At 43.5% G+C, this 16,646-nt stretch overlaps 1 protein-coding gene across 1 annotated transcript; it reads left to right on the forward strand.

The window, feature by feature from the left end:
• The first annotated feature begins 202 nt into the window (after positions 1-202).
• On the forward strand, positions 203-14,102 carry LOC106579652 (transmembrane protein 200C). Its single transcript, XM_014159769.3, has 2 exons — positions 203-986; positions 11,403-14,102. The coding sequence occupies exon 2, from the start codon at positions 11,445-11,447 to the stop codon at positions 13,071-13,073; it is 1,629 nt and encodes a 542-aa protein (XP_014015244.3). The 5' UTR covers positions 203-986; positions 11,403-11,444; the 3' UTR covers positions 13,074-14,102.
• The last annotated feature ends 2,544 nt before the right edge of the window (positions 14,103-16,646 follow it).

Consider the following 16,646-nt stretch of genomic DNA (forward strand, 5'->3'; position numbering starts at 1 on the left):
ACTATACTGTATGTGCAATGCACATTTCTGTTTGGTCTCTGTTATTGGTAAGCCACCAGCCTAGCCATTCTTCCCATATAAACATAATTTTTCATTTAACATTTTGATGGACAGTTAGACCTACCCCACTGGGCACAGACGTCAATTCAACGTCTATTCCACGTTGGTTCAACGTCATTTCATTGATTGAACCAGTGTGTGACCAGTGGGATCAGATTCAATGGCAGAAAATAATTACCGTTGTGTATCTCTGGCAAAAATAAGGTGCGCAATTTACAGATATGTTTTTTTGCAGGAATTTTGGAAGCATGGGTGATGCGGCAGATAGAAGGCTCTCTGGATAGATTATGTTTCTAAGTGCGCCAGGTGCCTTGCGCATCTTAGTTGGCGTCACTAACAATAGTCCACTGGTCCTACTTCTAGCCGAAAACGTTGGAAAGGTCTCACCATACGCGCTCTGACCGCAGCACAGCACCGCTGGTCTTCGCTTTCAGCGCACCTGCACATCCAACCATGGATGGGGACTTTATGTTAACGAGAGGATAGTTAAGAACGCAATTATTAAAATCCTGCAGAAATTTCAGTCGTTGACTGCTGTGGTGGTAGCATAGCAACAACACGCAAGAATCAGAGAAACATCAGCAATCTCACGCTGCCTTGCAAGCTCAAAACTCTCCGTTAGAAACTCGGCGCGCTGCTCGCTGAAAAGACACTCCCTGGAGAGGAGCGCGAGTACGCCGAATAAAAGGGATACGCTATTCTCCCAGATGCAGGTTGACTTGGAAAAGCTTGGGCCTCGATGAAAACTACAGCGCCTAGTGACTGTGACTGGTTGTCCTTGCTGAAGAAGATCGCTAAACCTTTGCCAAAATGGAATTACATGGAATTAACAGAGTTTCCTTTTACGACATGAGATATCCGGGCCCAGGAATCGAAACTTTATTTGAGTGTTTTTAAGATGTGGTTGTTTTTGCCTGTCTTCTATGGTAAGCGTTTCGTTATAGGTGTTTGGATATGATATTGAAGAACTCGTACTAGAATAAGCGGCTCATCTAAATGTCATGCATCTTCACTGTGCTTGTTTATGCGTTATACTGTAGATGGCTCCTGTCACGACCGCATATATTGAACATTATTTCATTGCTCCTGTTCTGGGGGGGGGGGCTGTATTTTCATTTGAAGACATTCAATCTGTTTATGTTTATCTATGTATTGGACCTAATGCACCATATCAATATCTGACGATTCATTCATGTCTATCTGTAATGTTATCATATCCTTGAATAGCCTACTAAACATTAATCAACTGCACTTATGAATACTCAGTTGCCTGTCCAAGGACTGGATGAATGAATAATTGACACACGTCATGCGGTTAGATGTGGAGACAGTAAAAACACTAGCCATTGCGCATCTGTTATTATTGCATAGCCTACTCAGAAATCGACGAGCCTAAATAACTGTCCTCGTCATTTTTTACGTAGGCTACTGAATAGTTTTTAATCTTAATTCTGCTACAGTAGACATATGTCTGTTCTGTGTTTAGTTTTACATTTAAATTCCTATTCAGCATCAAGTGAACATTGTTTATGGCACAATAGGTGCATTTCTCATCAGTGTTTTTCTGTGACATGGTCATAGATATGCCTTGCCATGAGCACCCGAGTGTTCCTCTTAACTCAAACTGTTATTATCATCATCTGTGTGTGTGTGTGTGTGTGTGTGTGTGTGTGTGTGTGTGTGCCTGCCTCTGTGTGTGCGTGCGTGCGTGCGGGGGGCTGTGAAGGTTTAGCAGGGTTCAATGGTTCACTATACATTGTGACTGAAGGCAGTTGAAAGGTAAGAGGGGCATTCACATAATCAGAAACCCCACTTTTGTTAACAGCAATTTGGAGATCAGTTACCAACTGAGTGCACTAAACCAGGGGTTCTCCTCAAAAAATTGTTCTGGGAACCCTTTTGTGATAGCAAATTCATAAAGGACCCCTCATAATTACAACACAACTCGAGTGCAATAAAAATAATAAGTTTTACTTTGATGTCTGCAGTGGTTGGACGAACCAAGTCTCAGACCCGGGGAAAGAATATTTAAAAAGCACCTTTTGGCATTGGAGAGAACATTTAGCAGTTTTCAAGCTAATTTCCTGCAATTCTACACATTTTGTCATGGGGCAGAGATTGTTGTTGCAGCTTTAAAGCTAATATCCTTAAATTCTACACATTTTGCAATGAGGCAGAGAGAAAACTTTGCCGTTTTAAAGCTTAAATTACAGTGCATTTTAAAAAACATTTTTGGGGGATAGCTTTGAACTACGGAAATGTATAATTGCTGGATTACAGTGGATAGCCTACCAATATCCCTGTGAACCTCCCAGGCCCATGTTGCCCAGGGTTAACAACATAATAGTACATTGTATTCCACACTTTAAACTTATTAAACAATCGCTTTGTCAATAGTTGTTTGATCTGTTAGTAATATTCGTGTAAATTATCATTTTTTATCTGACCACGGAGCCCCTGCAGTACCTCCCCTGCACTAAACTCCTCATTATAATGCTGATTATGTAATCAATTATTAAAATGTGCTTCAGTTGCCTCTTGAAATTGTCTTTTGAACATAAACAAGAATATTAGGATTGTGTTTGAAAACAGCTGACATTGAAATCTTATGATTCTATAACCTGCTAAAGAATTATAAATTGGTGCAATGTCAATGCATGGTTATCAAATATTCTCCTAATCGTATGGTAAAATAAATTCATTGCCTTAGGGAACATAAGTAAACGCATGTTGAACATCCCTCAGATAAACAGAAAGCACATACACACAGATAAAGAATTCTGAGAAACAGGTTTCTTCCTATTCACCTCCCCAACACAAAGACTCCTGTAGAACCCCAAGTCATGTTTCAGCATGCTCCTGTAACAGAGCTGGTTTGGTGACCTTAGTTTTCCTTAGATCTGAAGAGTTGCTCTGGGTCAGACATTAGCTGGCAGAGTCCAGTAACTCAAATGTGGAGTGTTGAGAGGTTTCTAATCTGATAGAGCTTGATACTTCACCACTATGAAGATGGACAGAGCTGTGGACCTATAGTGACCTTGACGCACGCCATCAAATGGTGAAGGATGTTCATAGAATTAGTTTGAGGGAACAGTACAGTCGTCTCTGTGTTTGTCAGAGGGGATGAGAGTTAGTTTGAGGGAACAGTACAGTCGTCTCTGTGTTTGTCAGAGGGGTGAGAATTAGTTTGAGGGAACAGTACAGTCGTCTCTGTGTTTGTCAGAGGGGGGTGAGAGTTAGTTTGAGGGAAGAGTACAGTCGTCTCTGTGTTTGTCAGAGGGGGGTGAGAGTTAGTTTGAGGGAACAGTACAGTCATCTCTGTGTTTGTCAGAGGGGGGTGAGAGTTAGTTTGAGGGAACAGTACAGTCGTCTCTGTGTTTGTCAGAGGGGGGTGAGAGTTAGTTTGAGGGAACAGTACAGTCGTCTCTGTGTTTGTCAGAGGGGATGAGAATTAGTTTGAGGGAACAGTACAGTCGTCTCTGTGTTTGTCAGAGGGGATGAGAGTTAGTTTGAGGGAACAGTACAGTCGTCTCTGTGTTTGTCAGAGGGGATGAGAGTTAGTTTGTGGGAACAGTACAGTCGTCTCTGTGTTTGTCAGAGGGGATGAGAGTTAGTTTGAGGGAACAGTACAGTCGTCTCTGTGTTTGTCAGAGGGGATGAGAGTTAGTTTGAGGGAACAGTACAGTCGTCTCTGTGTTTGTCAGAGGGGGGTGAGAGTTAGTTTGAGGGAACAGTACAGTCGTCTCTGTGTTTGTCAGAGGGGGGTGAGAGTTAGTTTGAGGGAACAGTACAGTCGTCTCTGTGTTTGTCAGAGGGGGATGAGAGTTAGTTTGTGGGAACAGTACAGTCGTCTCTGTGTTTGTCAGAGGGGATGAGAATAAGTTTGTGGGAACAGTACAGTCGTCTCTGTGTTTGTCAGAGGGGGGTGAGAGTTAGTTTGAGGGAACAGTACAGTCGTCTCTGTGTTTGTCAGAGGGGGGTGAGAATTAGTTTGAGGGAACAGTACAGTCGTCTCTGTGTTTGTCAGAGGGGATGAGAGTTAGTTTGAGGGAACAGTACAGTCATCTCTGTGTTTGTCAGAGGGGATGAGAGTTAGTTTGAGGGAACAGTACAGTCATCTCTGTGTTTGTCAGAGGGGGGTGAGACCATAGTGATACATTTCCCATATCCAAGTCTATTGATGAGACATGGTAGAAAGACCAATATACTGCAGTAGAAAAGCTGAGGGCTGTCGAGGTATGTTGCTATTTATGAAGAGATGGAGGAAAAGAGGTGTGTTGGTGGTTATGTCTATCTATGAAGAGGAGTTTAGAGGTGGTTATGTCTATCTATGAAGAGGAGTTTAGAGGTGGTTATGTCTGTCTGTGAAGAGGAGTTTAGAGGTGGTTATGTCTATCTATGAAGAGGAGTTTAGAGGTGGGTATAAATAGCAGACCTTATATAAACTGTACATACTGTATATACACACAACTGTTCAAAAGTTTGGGGTCACTTAGAAATTTCCTTCTTTTTTTTTATAGAAAAGCAATTTTTTGGTCCATTAAAATAACATCAAATTGATCAGAAATACAGTGTAGACATTGTTAATGTTGTAAATTACTATTGTAGCTGGAAATGGCAACATTTTTATGGAATATCTACATAGGCGTACAGAGACCCATTATCAGCAACCATCACTCCTGTGTTCCAATGGCACGTTGTGTTAGCTAATCCAAGTTTATCATTAAAAAAAAGGCTAATTGATCATTAGAAAACCCTTTTTCAATTATGTTAGCACAGCTGAAAACTGTCGTTCTGATTAAAGAAGCAATAAAACTGTCCTTCTTTAGACTAGTTGAGTATCTGGAGCATCAGCATTTGGGTGTTCGATTACAGGCTCAAAATGGCCAGAAACAAATAACTTTATTCTGAAACTCATTAGTCTATTCTTTTTTCTGAGAAATGATGGCTATTCCAGTGCAAGAAATTGCCAAGAAACTGAAGATCTGGTACACCGCTGTGTATTACTCCCTTCACAGAATAGCGCAAACTGTCTCTAACCAGAATAGAAAGAGGAGTGGGAGGCCTCGGTGCACAAAGAGGACAAGTACATTGGAGTGTCTAGTTTGAGAAACAGACGCCTCACATGTCCTCAACTGGCAGCTTCATTAAATTGTACCCGCAAAACACCAGTCTCAACTTCAACAGTGAAGAGGCGACTCCGGGATGCTGGCCTTCTAGGCAGAGTTGCAAAGAAAAAGCCATATCTCAGACTGGCCAATAAAAAGAAAATATTAAGATTGGCAAAATAACAGACACCGGACAGAGGAAGATTGGAAAAAAGTGTTATGGACAGACAAATCTAAGTTTGAGGTGTTCGGAACACAAATAAGAACTTTCGTGAGACGCATAAAAAATAAAAAGATGCTGGAAGAGTGCTTGACGCCATCTGTCAAGCATGGTGGAGGCAATGTGATGGTCTGGGGGTGCTTTGGTGGTGATACAGTGATAGATTTGTACAGGGTAAAAGGGTTCTTGAAGAAGGAAGACTATCACTCCTTTTTGCAACGCCATGACACCCCTTGGACGGCGCTTAAATGGAGCCAGTTTCCTCCCACAACAGGATAATGACCCAAAGCACAGCTCCAAACTATGCAATAACTATTTAGGGAAGAAGCAGTCAGCTGGTATTCTGTCTATAATGGAGTGGCCAGCACATTCACTGGATCTCAACCCTATTGAACTGTTGTGGGAGCAGCTTGACCGTATGGTACGTAAGAAGTGCCCATCAAGCCAGTCCAACATGTGGGAGGTGCTTCAGGAAGCATAGAGTGAAATCTCTTCAGATTACCTCAACAAATTGACAACTAGAATGCCAAAGGTCTGCAAGGCTGTAATTGCTGCAAATGGAGGATTCTTTGACGAAAGCAAAGTTTGAAGGACACGATTATTATTTAAATTAAAAATCATTATTTATAACCTTGTCAACGTCTTGACTATATTTCCTATTCATTTAGAAACTCATTTCATGTATGTTTTCATGGAAAACAAGGACATTTCTAAGTGACCCCAAACTTTTGAACGGTAGCATAAATATATATATATATGTATATAACCAATTATGAAGGCTCCTAAGGTGTGCTGGAGAGACAGGTAGAGAATAGTGCTGCCCAGGAGGTCGGCAGAATCAAAGGAGCAACTCAATTGCACCTCGTTGCTATTGTCACATCACCAAAATGTCATTTTTACTTTTAGCCTTTTAACTTTCCCTGAGTCATTGAAATTTACCACAGCCTAAGTGAGTCCATGCCGGCACTGATCATTCATTTCAACACTTCACTGGTCATTTCTGAGATCATCATGTTTATGTACTATTTCACCTTGTTTATGTACCAGCCCTGAGAGAACGGAGGAGAGATCAAGTTATGATGCTGTTGTTATAGAGTCATTCAAGGTTTATGATGGAGAGATGTATCCAATGGTTACTACTGCCTCAGTGTGCCTCTACAGCACTGAGAATGTGTGTGAAGCCAAGCCGCCGTACGGCAGGAATCAATGGTTATCTACTCTCTTATTTTACATTAAGCACAGAATAGGGTGTGTGTGTGTGTGTGCGCGTGTGCGTGCGCACACGTCCGTGTGTGCGTGCGACACTGAGGTTACAGGTCAGCTTGCAGTTCAAAGGTTAATTCATCGATCCATAAACTATCCATAAATGCCTTATCAACTTCACAGGAGGATGACAATACAACCCTGTTATGCTTCGGTTCCTCAATACATTTTACTGTTCACAGTGCATGTCCAATTATCTCTTTGGTAAACGTACAATTTATTTAATCAGGAGTCAGGGGTTGCGTTGATATTTTCTTGCATGGTTGTTAATTTAACTGACATGATGTATCTTTTTAGTCACACCAGTTTTACTTTGAAATTCAATCAAACCCCCGCTGCAGAAAGCACACTCCATGAAAAATGACCATGCCTGTAATGTCTTATTTGAAATAGGGGGTTTCAACTTAAAATAAAACAGTGTTATTTTCCACAATGCAGGTTTAATTAAATCCCAGAAAAATTGGTTGACTTGTATTTGGCAACTATAACTGCGTTAACAAGTATATCATTGATTGCTACTTCATGCTATCTCTAATGATTGGCCGCTGCCAGTGATAATTAAAAATGGCCACTGTGGCCTGTAAAAAAGCTAATCGCTACTGGTGCAGGTTTCAGGGCATTCTTCTTCTTCCTGACAGAGAACCCATGTTCTTTACACCATCTAGCATCCTTCAACAAAAGAGGAGAAATACTTGTCATTTTTCTTTGAAGTAGACAGCAATTCAGTTGGATACCAGAAAAGAAATATATTGCCAGGAATAAAACTGTACTATAATTCATATAGCACGGTGATCCATCAATAGCCAATGATTCTGGCCGAGACAAATCAATTTCAGCTAGCTGTGGGCGTTCATCTGGGGTTGCCTTGGATTCCACTTGGCATTTTGCAGAGGCTGCAATCCACACCCGCCCTCAATAATGCGCTTGACATTATGGTCAAGACTGAATTATCCTGTGGTATGAAATAGGATTTACTGAGGGTTATTGTGAAGTGAAAGAGCAAGAACAGAAAATAACTGGTGATGTGAATGTGGTGAAGGGTTACAGTACATTAGTTAATGGATTGACACAATACCCAGCTTGATCACAGTGCTTTAGCTACACCACTAGGCACCAGGCAATAGTGGCTTACACACATACCCCCCTACAATTAACAAAGCATGCCTTCAAGCTTACTGTATATTTTCCCTAGGGAAAGATGTAGGTCTATGCCTTTATGCAGTCCATTCATTAGTCTAAGTGAGAGAAATGCTCAGGCAACAACGGTTTAATTAGACCTGCAACTGGACAGTACATTTGTCATCACAAATGAAGAATTATAGCTGCAATATATAACTAGGAGGCTATTCCTGGCCAAATGTCACCGGCCAAATGTCAGCACTGTCTGTTCTCTCTCTCCCTGCTGATTTAGGATTGATGGATATTTACATTTTATGGCATACCCCCTGTGTGCTCTACACTGGCAAGCTACGCATAAAACAAAATGGATTTAAATATTATTGCCATTCACCGGTAATAGCGCCAATCTGATCAAACTCACTGGACTCACTCCTTGTCCTCATCATTTGTGAGCTGTCAACAAACGGCTGGCAGTGAGTTGCGAGAAAAAAGCAATTTTTACCCCCCAATTCTAACATTGAAGCGATCATATGAAGCTAAATGAGCTAGCCTACACACAGCTAGCCATTTTTAATTGGACTGACCTTCTGTGGGTTAATGGGTTAATGCAAAAAGGCCAACACAAACACTTGTGCCTGCCTGAAATTGTTAGCTACCAGCTAGCTTCTTCTCTCCTCCCTCCACTAGTCGCTATGCTAGCTGTGTGTAGAAGTCTCAGCTGGGTGGATGCCGCGTGCAGGGGTACAGCCCTTAAAGTGCTCCTGTGGGCCCAGCAGCCATTTGGCTTGTCTCTTTGAATTATCTCCGACACCAGGTGCTTCTTTCTGCTCCGTCTGTTTGCCAGCGAGGGGAGTATTAAAAGAGGCTTATTTTTCACCCAGGAGCTTGTTTTTATTAGCGCTCTAAAGAGCTGTTTCCTCTTAAGTCTTTATTATTAAGGTACACTTTCCAAATGACCATATGTCAGGGTGTGTTTTTATTTCTCTCACTATTTTTTGTAAGATAATACATTTATGATAGAGGATGAACAATCAACATCTTTTGTGTTGCACATGCAGGGTGTATTGCACAATTGAATTATTTATTTGTGATTGATTTATTGAACCCTTACATCTTGGTTTGTTTTACGTGGACTATTGATCATGTTATGTCCGTTTATGGAAGGATCGGACCAAGGTGGTAGGCATACATCATACTTTATTAGATGAACACCGAAAACAAAACAAATACAAATGAAACGTAACGTTCAGTAGGGCTACACAGCACAGTACCAAAAACAAGATCCCACAAACATAAGGTGGGAAAAAGGCTGCCTAAGTATGATCCCCAATCAGAGACAACGATAGACAGCTGCCTCTGATTGGGAACCATACCCGGCAAACAAAGAAATAGAAAAACTAGAATGCCCACCCAAATCACACCCTGACCTAACCAAATAGAGGAATAAAAAGGCTCTCTAAGGTCAGGGCGTGACAGATCATTAGTTACACTGAAGCCATTGTTCCAATGTCTTAATTGGTAGCCATTAATAATCAGCTGTGTTTGTGAGCTCACAAATCACCTGGGAGCAGAGCGAAGTGTGTATATTGCACATTGGGGATGTGTGGAACTTACTCCTCAGCCGGAAGTGTCCCCACTTGCGCCAGCGTATAGCAAATTTTTTCGCATGGTGCCGACTGGTAAGATGCTTCAGGAGGGCGGTCACCTGTGCTAGCAAGGCAGAGGTCCTGGGCTTGAGCCTCGTGTGAGCCGAATCAGAAGGAAGCGGTACTCACTAAGCAAGCAGCATAACCTCCTTGAGAGTGGTGCCGTGGTCCGGATCTACAGTTGCACTCAGCTCAACGCTGGGGGTCACTGTTGAGTAAATTTGAGGCTACTGGTTGTTTCACGCCATGAGAGAGTCACTCGCTCCAGCTGGTAACTGCACTGCACACCAATCTCCATGCATCTCAATGAACAATTGTGGACAAGATATAGGTCTTGGATTATGTATTTGAATATGCCCTCCTGGGGTCGTAGATGTGCCAGTGTTATGGAGAATCATGCTTCGACTGGCTCTTCCGAGTAGTCAGCAGAGTAGTCAGAGAGCGGAGAGAATCTTTTTGACGACTCCCACAGATGGTGAAGCTCTTTGTATCAAAGTGTATCAGACTCACATCCAGGACAGGTGGGGCTAGGTCTGCCGAGACAGCAGCAGCCATGTCTGAATGTCCTCTCCTCTCTCACTCCTCTCTGGTTTAGGCGAGCAGATCTGTAGTCACCTTCTTCAATGGAGAACTTCAATTTCTGCTCTGCTTGGCTGCTTCAAGGTGGTGCATTAGCTCGCCGTATGTGTACCATCACTAGTTGCACAATAACATCAAAATAATCTCAAACTTGTAACACAACAACACACTCTTTAGACCACCTTTTCAGGCACATTGCTTGTCCCTGGATGCTTTTACTTATCTCCTTATCTGCCTTTATCTCAAGGGGATTTTCCTCCTATCATTGTATAGGTATTGGCATTGCTTTTGGTGTCGCTATTGATAGTGATGGTGTACCTAGTTCAGAGTTTTAAAACTTGTCCGGCCCAATGGGGCGGCAGGTAGCCTAGTGGTTAGAGTGTTGGACCAGTAACCGAAAGCTTGCTGGTTGAATCCCTGAGCTGACAAGGTACAATTCTGTCGTTCTGCCCCTGAACAAGGCAGTTAATCCACTGTTCCCCCGGTAGGCCATCATTGTAAATAAGAATTTGTTCTGACTAGTTAAATAAAGTTTAAATAAAACATTTATAAAAAATAATAATTCAACTGCAGGGGTCCCCCAAGGTTTAGTCTCAAATCCGTTCCTGATGTGCTGAGCATAGCAAGAGCCAGCAAGTACACTACACACACTGTGAAGACTTTTAAGGGACAGTCTTCTTCCTGTATTCAGTGTTTTCTATAGGGTGATCATGATTCTCTATGCAGCTTAGTAACGGCGCTGCCTGGCGTTTCTGCTCTCTTGCCCCTTACTTTAGAAAGAGGAGTGGTGTGGCAGTGTTGGATGGCCAGATGTTTTCATTCTTCACAGTCCACTAGGCTTTAGACGGAGTAAGCAGTCTGTAAGATGTGTGTATTTATATCCCCTGTTGATCTTAGAACAGTATATTGTGAAGCCACAGAATGTCTACCTCGCCCGCTCTGCCATGCCGCCTTGTCATTTTGGTGCATTCACCCCAGAGCATGTGTGTGTGTGTGTCCAGACTTGTGTGTGCACATGAATTTCTGTTACTCCGCTCCCTGTGCTGTGGCAGAAATCTCATCACTCCCACACATCTCGAGCTGTCACCCAGTGAGCAAGTGCCTCTGGAAAACAGCCTTCACTTTGCATTGATTCTTATTGTTTCCCTCTTCCTTCATCCTGAAAGAGCAGAACTTTGCATATTTCACTGGGATGATCTAAATTAGTCTGAGCACAGCAGAGGTGTAGCTCTATTCAACTGAATAGGACTGGCAAATTCAGCAGTGCATTAACTATTATGGACTGCTTGAGTATCATCATCGATATTGTTAATCTAGAGCTATTATCAAACCTTTCCTCTTTCTCTCCCTGCCTATCTCTCACTCTCTTCCCCTCCTCTCTTTCCCCCTCTCTCTCTCTGGCCTCAGGATGAGTGAGTGAGCTGTCCGTCCATCCGTTGCGTCCCAACCATGATCGCCACCGGAGGCCTGCTGCGGATCAACAGGAGGCAGGACTCACTGCGCTCCAAGAGCCGTGCCGAGAACAAGCGCAAGAGGAAAGCCAAGAAGAAGCAGAAGAACGAGGTGGTGGTGGTCAAGGGCAAGCTGAATCTCTGCTCCGTCTCGGGTGTGGTAGCGGCCATTGGGATTCTGATCCTACTGGTGGGCATTTCCATGGCCATACTGGGCTACTGGCCTAGGGAGAGCCCACCATACCCTGCGCCGCGCCATACCCAAAGGATTTACGACAAGAAGGAAGAGTCAGGGCTGACAGGCAACTGGACGGACAACGCAAAGGTCGGATTTCACATGGATAGGGATTTGGACAGTAACAATCGTTCCAACGGCACAGGTTTAGAGCAGCCTCCTATGGGCTTCCTGGCCGAGTTCTTGGATAAGTACCTGTACTCAGACAAGCTGAAGGTGTTCGGGCCCCTCATCATGGGCATTGGCATCTTTCTGTTCATCTGCGCCAACGCGGTGCTGCACGAGAACCGCGACAAGAAGACCAAAGTCATCAACCTGAGGGACATCTACTCCACAGTCATCGACATCCACAGCTTGCGGACTAAGGAGAACATGCCGCTCAATGGCTTTGTGAACTATGTGCAGTCCAAAGGGGTGGAAGGGAACCCTAGTGCTGTGTATACCGCCGCCCTGCTGGCCAAAGGAACATGGCCCTCAGGGGGCTCGCCGGATGAGGGCAGTCGGGGCCCCTCCAGATGCCACTCCCTGACCAGGTCAAGGGTCTTGTCACTCGAGAGGCAGACGTTCACCGACACAGTCTACACTATCTCCAGACACAGCGGGACTGGCCAGCAGAGCAGCCCTATTCCCATCCCCAAACAGTGGGAGACCAAGACAATAGTGGCCTCCTCGGTCAACGCCTTCACTCTCCCCATGACCAAACCCAACCATCGGGCCAACCAGCACCAGCGCAGGCCCTCGGCCAAAGCAGAGGCGGGGAGGAGCAGGGCTGCACTGTGCGACTCTGGGGAGGAAGACAACGAGGATCGGGTGGGGTACGTAGTTCCAGAAACCACCACTCAGGCCAAGGTAGAGACTTTGCGGATGGCCATGTTCTTGCCTCAAGACTCGGTAGAAGTATACAAGAGCAGTGGTAGCCTCCAGGGGGCGCCGCAGGGCTCCCAGGTGCAGCTACTCCCCTCTTCCCCCACCGGACACAGAGTGACAGGCTCCCACCTGTCCCTCAGTGCACTGACGGAATACTCCAGGTCCATCGACCTGGGCATCACTCCATCCACCTCCACCGATTGGAAGGTGGAACGGTCTCGGCGACTCAGCTGCCCTCGTCTAGAGGCACTGGGAGGCGGTGGGTACATCAAACTGGGCAACCTAGGGGGGGAGTCCTTTGAGTCAAGGGAGTCATGTGAGATGACTGCCTTCAGCCAAGTGACCTCAGAGGAGGCTCTGGCTAAGTGTCAGAGGGAAGGAGGAGGAGCCAATGAACAGGAGATCAGTTCCGGGGAACCACATGACAGGGGCTCAAGGCGATACTCCAACAAAGATAAACTTTTTATGATCTCTCAGTCAGACTCCGTTTTGGATGATGAGGAGGTGGAGAGCACAGACATATGATTGGACGATTGCTGATTAGATAATTGCTGATTGGCGGATTACTGATTGGCGTAATGAGTTTACTTGAACAAAATGAACACGGGATAACTGGCAGGGTGTTGGTCAAAGACACCTGACAACAGACTCAAGCAATTATGACTATTACAACAAACTGTATAGGATGTGAAATCTAGAGTATCTTGCTGTTCGCTGCAAATGCAATTATCGATATGTGACCAAAAAACCGAACATGGTCTTTGGTGGGCTATGAAAAGTGAAGACTGTGTGTGTGAGTAGTATTTTGTCAAGCGTTTGTTTGTGTAGGTTGGAAGCATCGCATCCAACAGAAAGAGTTTCACAGCAAAAAGATAACATTAACCAAAAAGGGCCCGTTTTTAAATGGTGACTGTACAGATACTGTACCATCCACTTGATGTAATAGTTTATATAATGTGTAGAAATATAATTGTGGCTGTTCCACCCACTGTCTCTACTGATGCTGTAGTAGTATATTGATTGAGAGTTGCTTTCTCAACAGCATGTATTTTATACTGCAATGTCCTTACACAGTTTTTGTCAGTTGCCAGAGGAAGGTTTGAATTCAAACTTTAATAGCAATACATAATTGACCATCTCTGTTTGCTTGTGGGTAATCACAGTGTTGGCATATTTGCCTGTCTCTTAAATTCTCTGAACAAGACATATGTTATTGTTTAGTTTTTTAGAACTGTTTTGACTTGCTTGTTAAGGAATCTATATCTTTGCCATCTCTATTGCCTGAGGGAAACTGAAAACCACACACTGACTAGCACAATTCACAGCAGAGCACTTGTATCTCGGTACAAGTAGCCTAACTACCTTACCACAAGTAACCATCCGTGTAGAAAACAAATATCAAATCAATGTTATCCTGTGCAAAAGCAGCTGGGTTGTTTTTGTAGTTGGTTGTTGTTCAATGACAAACCTGCAGTATGTATTGTATTCCAATTGTTGCTGGTAACCATGGTCATCCTATGGGCCAATCAGTCTTCAAATAAACATACAAAGCTGTCTCATTATCTGTTCCATCTGTAATCGCTGACCTTCTGTCAATCACGTTATCAACCCAAAGGTGAGAGAGAGAGAGAGAGAGAGAGAGAGAGAGAGAGAGAAGAGAGAGAGAGAGAGAGAGAGAGGAGAGAGAGAGAGAGAGAGAGAGAGAGAGAGAGAGAGAGAGAGAGAGAGAGAGAGAGAGAGAGAGAGAGAGAGAGAGAGAGAGAGAGAGAGAGAGAGAGAGAGAGAGAGAGAGAGAGAGAGAGAGAGAGAGAGGTAAGTGAAACCCATTTGGTATAGAATTCTGGTTCTTGGGAGTCGGGGAGAGCGAGGTTTCCATCTGTTTATGGGGAGAAGGAGCTTAATATAGACACACAAAAAACAACAGCAGCGCGTATTCCATTACAAGCAAACTAATTCCCTGCGTTTTAGTGCCAATCGTCAAGCTGTTGGCGTCTTATGTAAACGTGGCCACTCAGTTTTATGAATGATCCTTATGGATTGAATGTAACCTTCCTGTGGATAGGACACCTAATGTTTCTTCACTGCAGTTTTTCCAGGGTCTTTGAAGTGTGTGTGCTCTTTGAACATGTATTAATTTACTATAGTTCACGGGAATCCTAGAGCAACATAAATTCAACCCTGAAACGGATTATACACACTGAACCCATTTAAGCTGCTGAATTCTGACTTGACTTCTCTCCATTTTTTACCATTTTTTTTAACCTGTCTGACCTTTCTCTCAGCCAGCCAAGGCAGACGTGTGAAGGCTTGAAGGTTTTTTTCTCTCTCTCTCCCTCTCTCTCCCGCTCTCCCTCTCTCTCTCGCTCTCTCTCTCTCTCTCTCTCTGGCCTGCAGTGAGCTCTGAATCTTTCAACATCTCTCTCAAACCCTCCGCCTCTAACTCACATATCACAGAACGTCTAACTCTTCCTTATTCTCAATGTCATAGCATCGCCTATTCCCTTATGTTTCAGTTTAAACTGGGTTTCTCATCAATGTTTAATTACTACTTCTAATTAACAGTGGAAATGCTCAGTTATCTTCCAACGGCAGGTGATATGTACTTGGTATAGTCAGTCTCCTGTTCCTCGCTTCAGGTGACGGCTTTCCTCTATTCTTCCCTTGAAGAGTTTTTCAGCTGACGTGGCGATTCTTTGCTCATTAAGATAATGAGCTGTAAGTCCTCTTGACGATTGTTTTTAAAGTGAGCTTGATCTCAACAACTGGAATGAAACACAACTTCTCAGTGATGTCTAGGATTAATACCAATTTGAAGACCAAATCCAATGCCATAGAGTGTAGACTGATGGCTATATAGGCTACTTCACATGGAAGAGAAATACATTCCTCATGTAACATTTTATCTCAACCCTAGGCTTATTGCCACCCCTTTTCAACATCCTTTCCCTTGCCCCGTCTATGTTCAGATAAGATTTACAAACAAAAGTACTTCATCTTAATGTTCCCCAAGGTATACAGGGACAGCACACAAGTAATCCTTACTTTATTGTATTCATTAAACCTACTATTCCGGATTTGTAATACATTTCCTTCAATCTCTACATCTGAATTTATTTGACACTGATAAAAGCGGACACATCTATCCCACGTTCAGCTCGTCTCAGTAAATTTGACGTGACGCAATGAGAGTATCGACAGTCACATTGTTTTACATCCCGTCTGTCAGGAACATTTGATCTAAATGACAGAACTTCTGACATGCCAAATCAAGTTTACTGCACTTGTTGTAAATGACATCGAGGATCTGCTTGGACCATCAAAATGTTATAGACGTTTATCATCATAGCAGCCACATTGAGCTGAAAAATAAAATAAGTCTGGATGCCTAATGTTGACAGTATTAGGAAAGCCTGGTAAACATTTGCATTCAACTATTTAGTGTCAGTGACTCACAGAGGAAATCAAGTCTGAATAAATTAGGAAGCATGAATATATTACAGTAGGATCAAATGACTTTCTATAAGGTAGGCTCTGAGCCACAGATATGGGTCTGATTAGGCATATAGCCCTGTTTTCCAGTGGTAGGCCCGCCTGTCAGATATTTTTGTAAGCCTAGACAACGAATTTAATAACAGCAGAACGGTTCAGTAAGTGGGCATTTCCACCTGAGATTTCCACCCACACCAGTGTGTTGTTAGTGTTTCTGTTAATAGAATATTTTTCGGGAACTGTGTTACCATCAGGAATGTGACACTTAAGACTTCGGGTGAGTAAAATCAACAACCTATGCATCATCAAAGCAGTTGCTTAGTGAGAACGTGTTAACTCATGTTCACCTTTAAAAGGAAAAGGGGGGGAAAGATGCACAGTGAGGTTTCTGCTAAGACCTGAGTTGGATTATGTAACGACAGATGCCGTTTATATAACACGTCCAAACATCTAGCAGCATCTCTGTGTACCTCTCTCTCTCAGTCACCATCACTTGCGCATCAGTGCAGCGCAACAGCTCGTAGGCCTGTCCAAGCACAGCTTCCAGCTTCCATTATCCGTGGGGAAAAAGCAGTTCAGCATCCCACACATTAACTTGAATAACAATCA

The sequence above is a fragment of the Salmo salar genome, chromosome 19, assembly GCF_965601325.2.
Source record: "Salmo salar chromosome 19, fSalSal1, whole genome shotgun sequence".
NCBI classification, from domain to species: domain Eukaryota; kingdom Metazoa; phylum Chordata; class Actinopteri; order Salmoniformes; family Salmonidae; genus Salmo; species Salmo salar.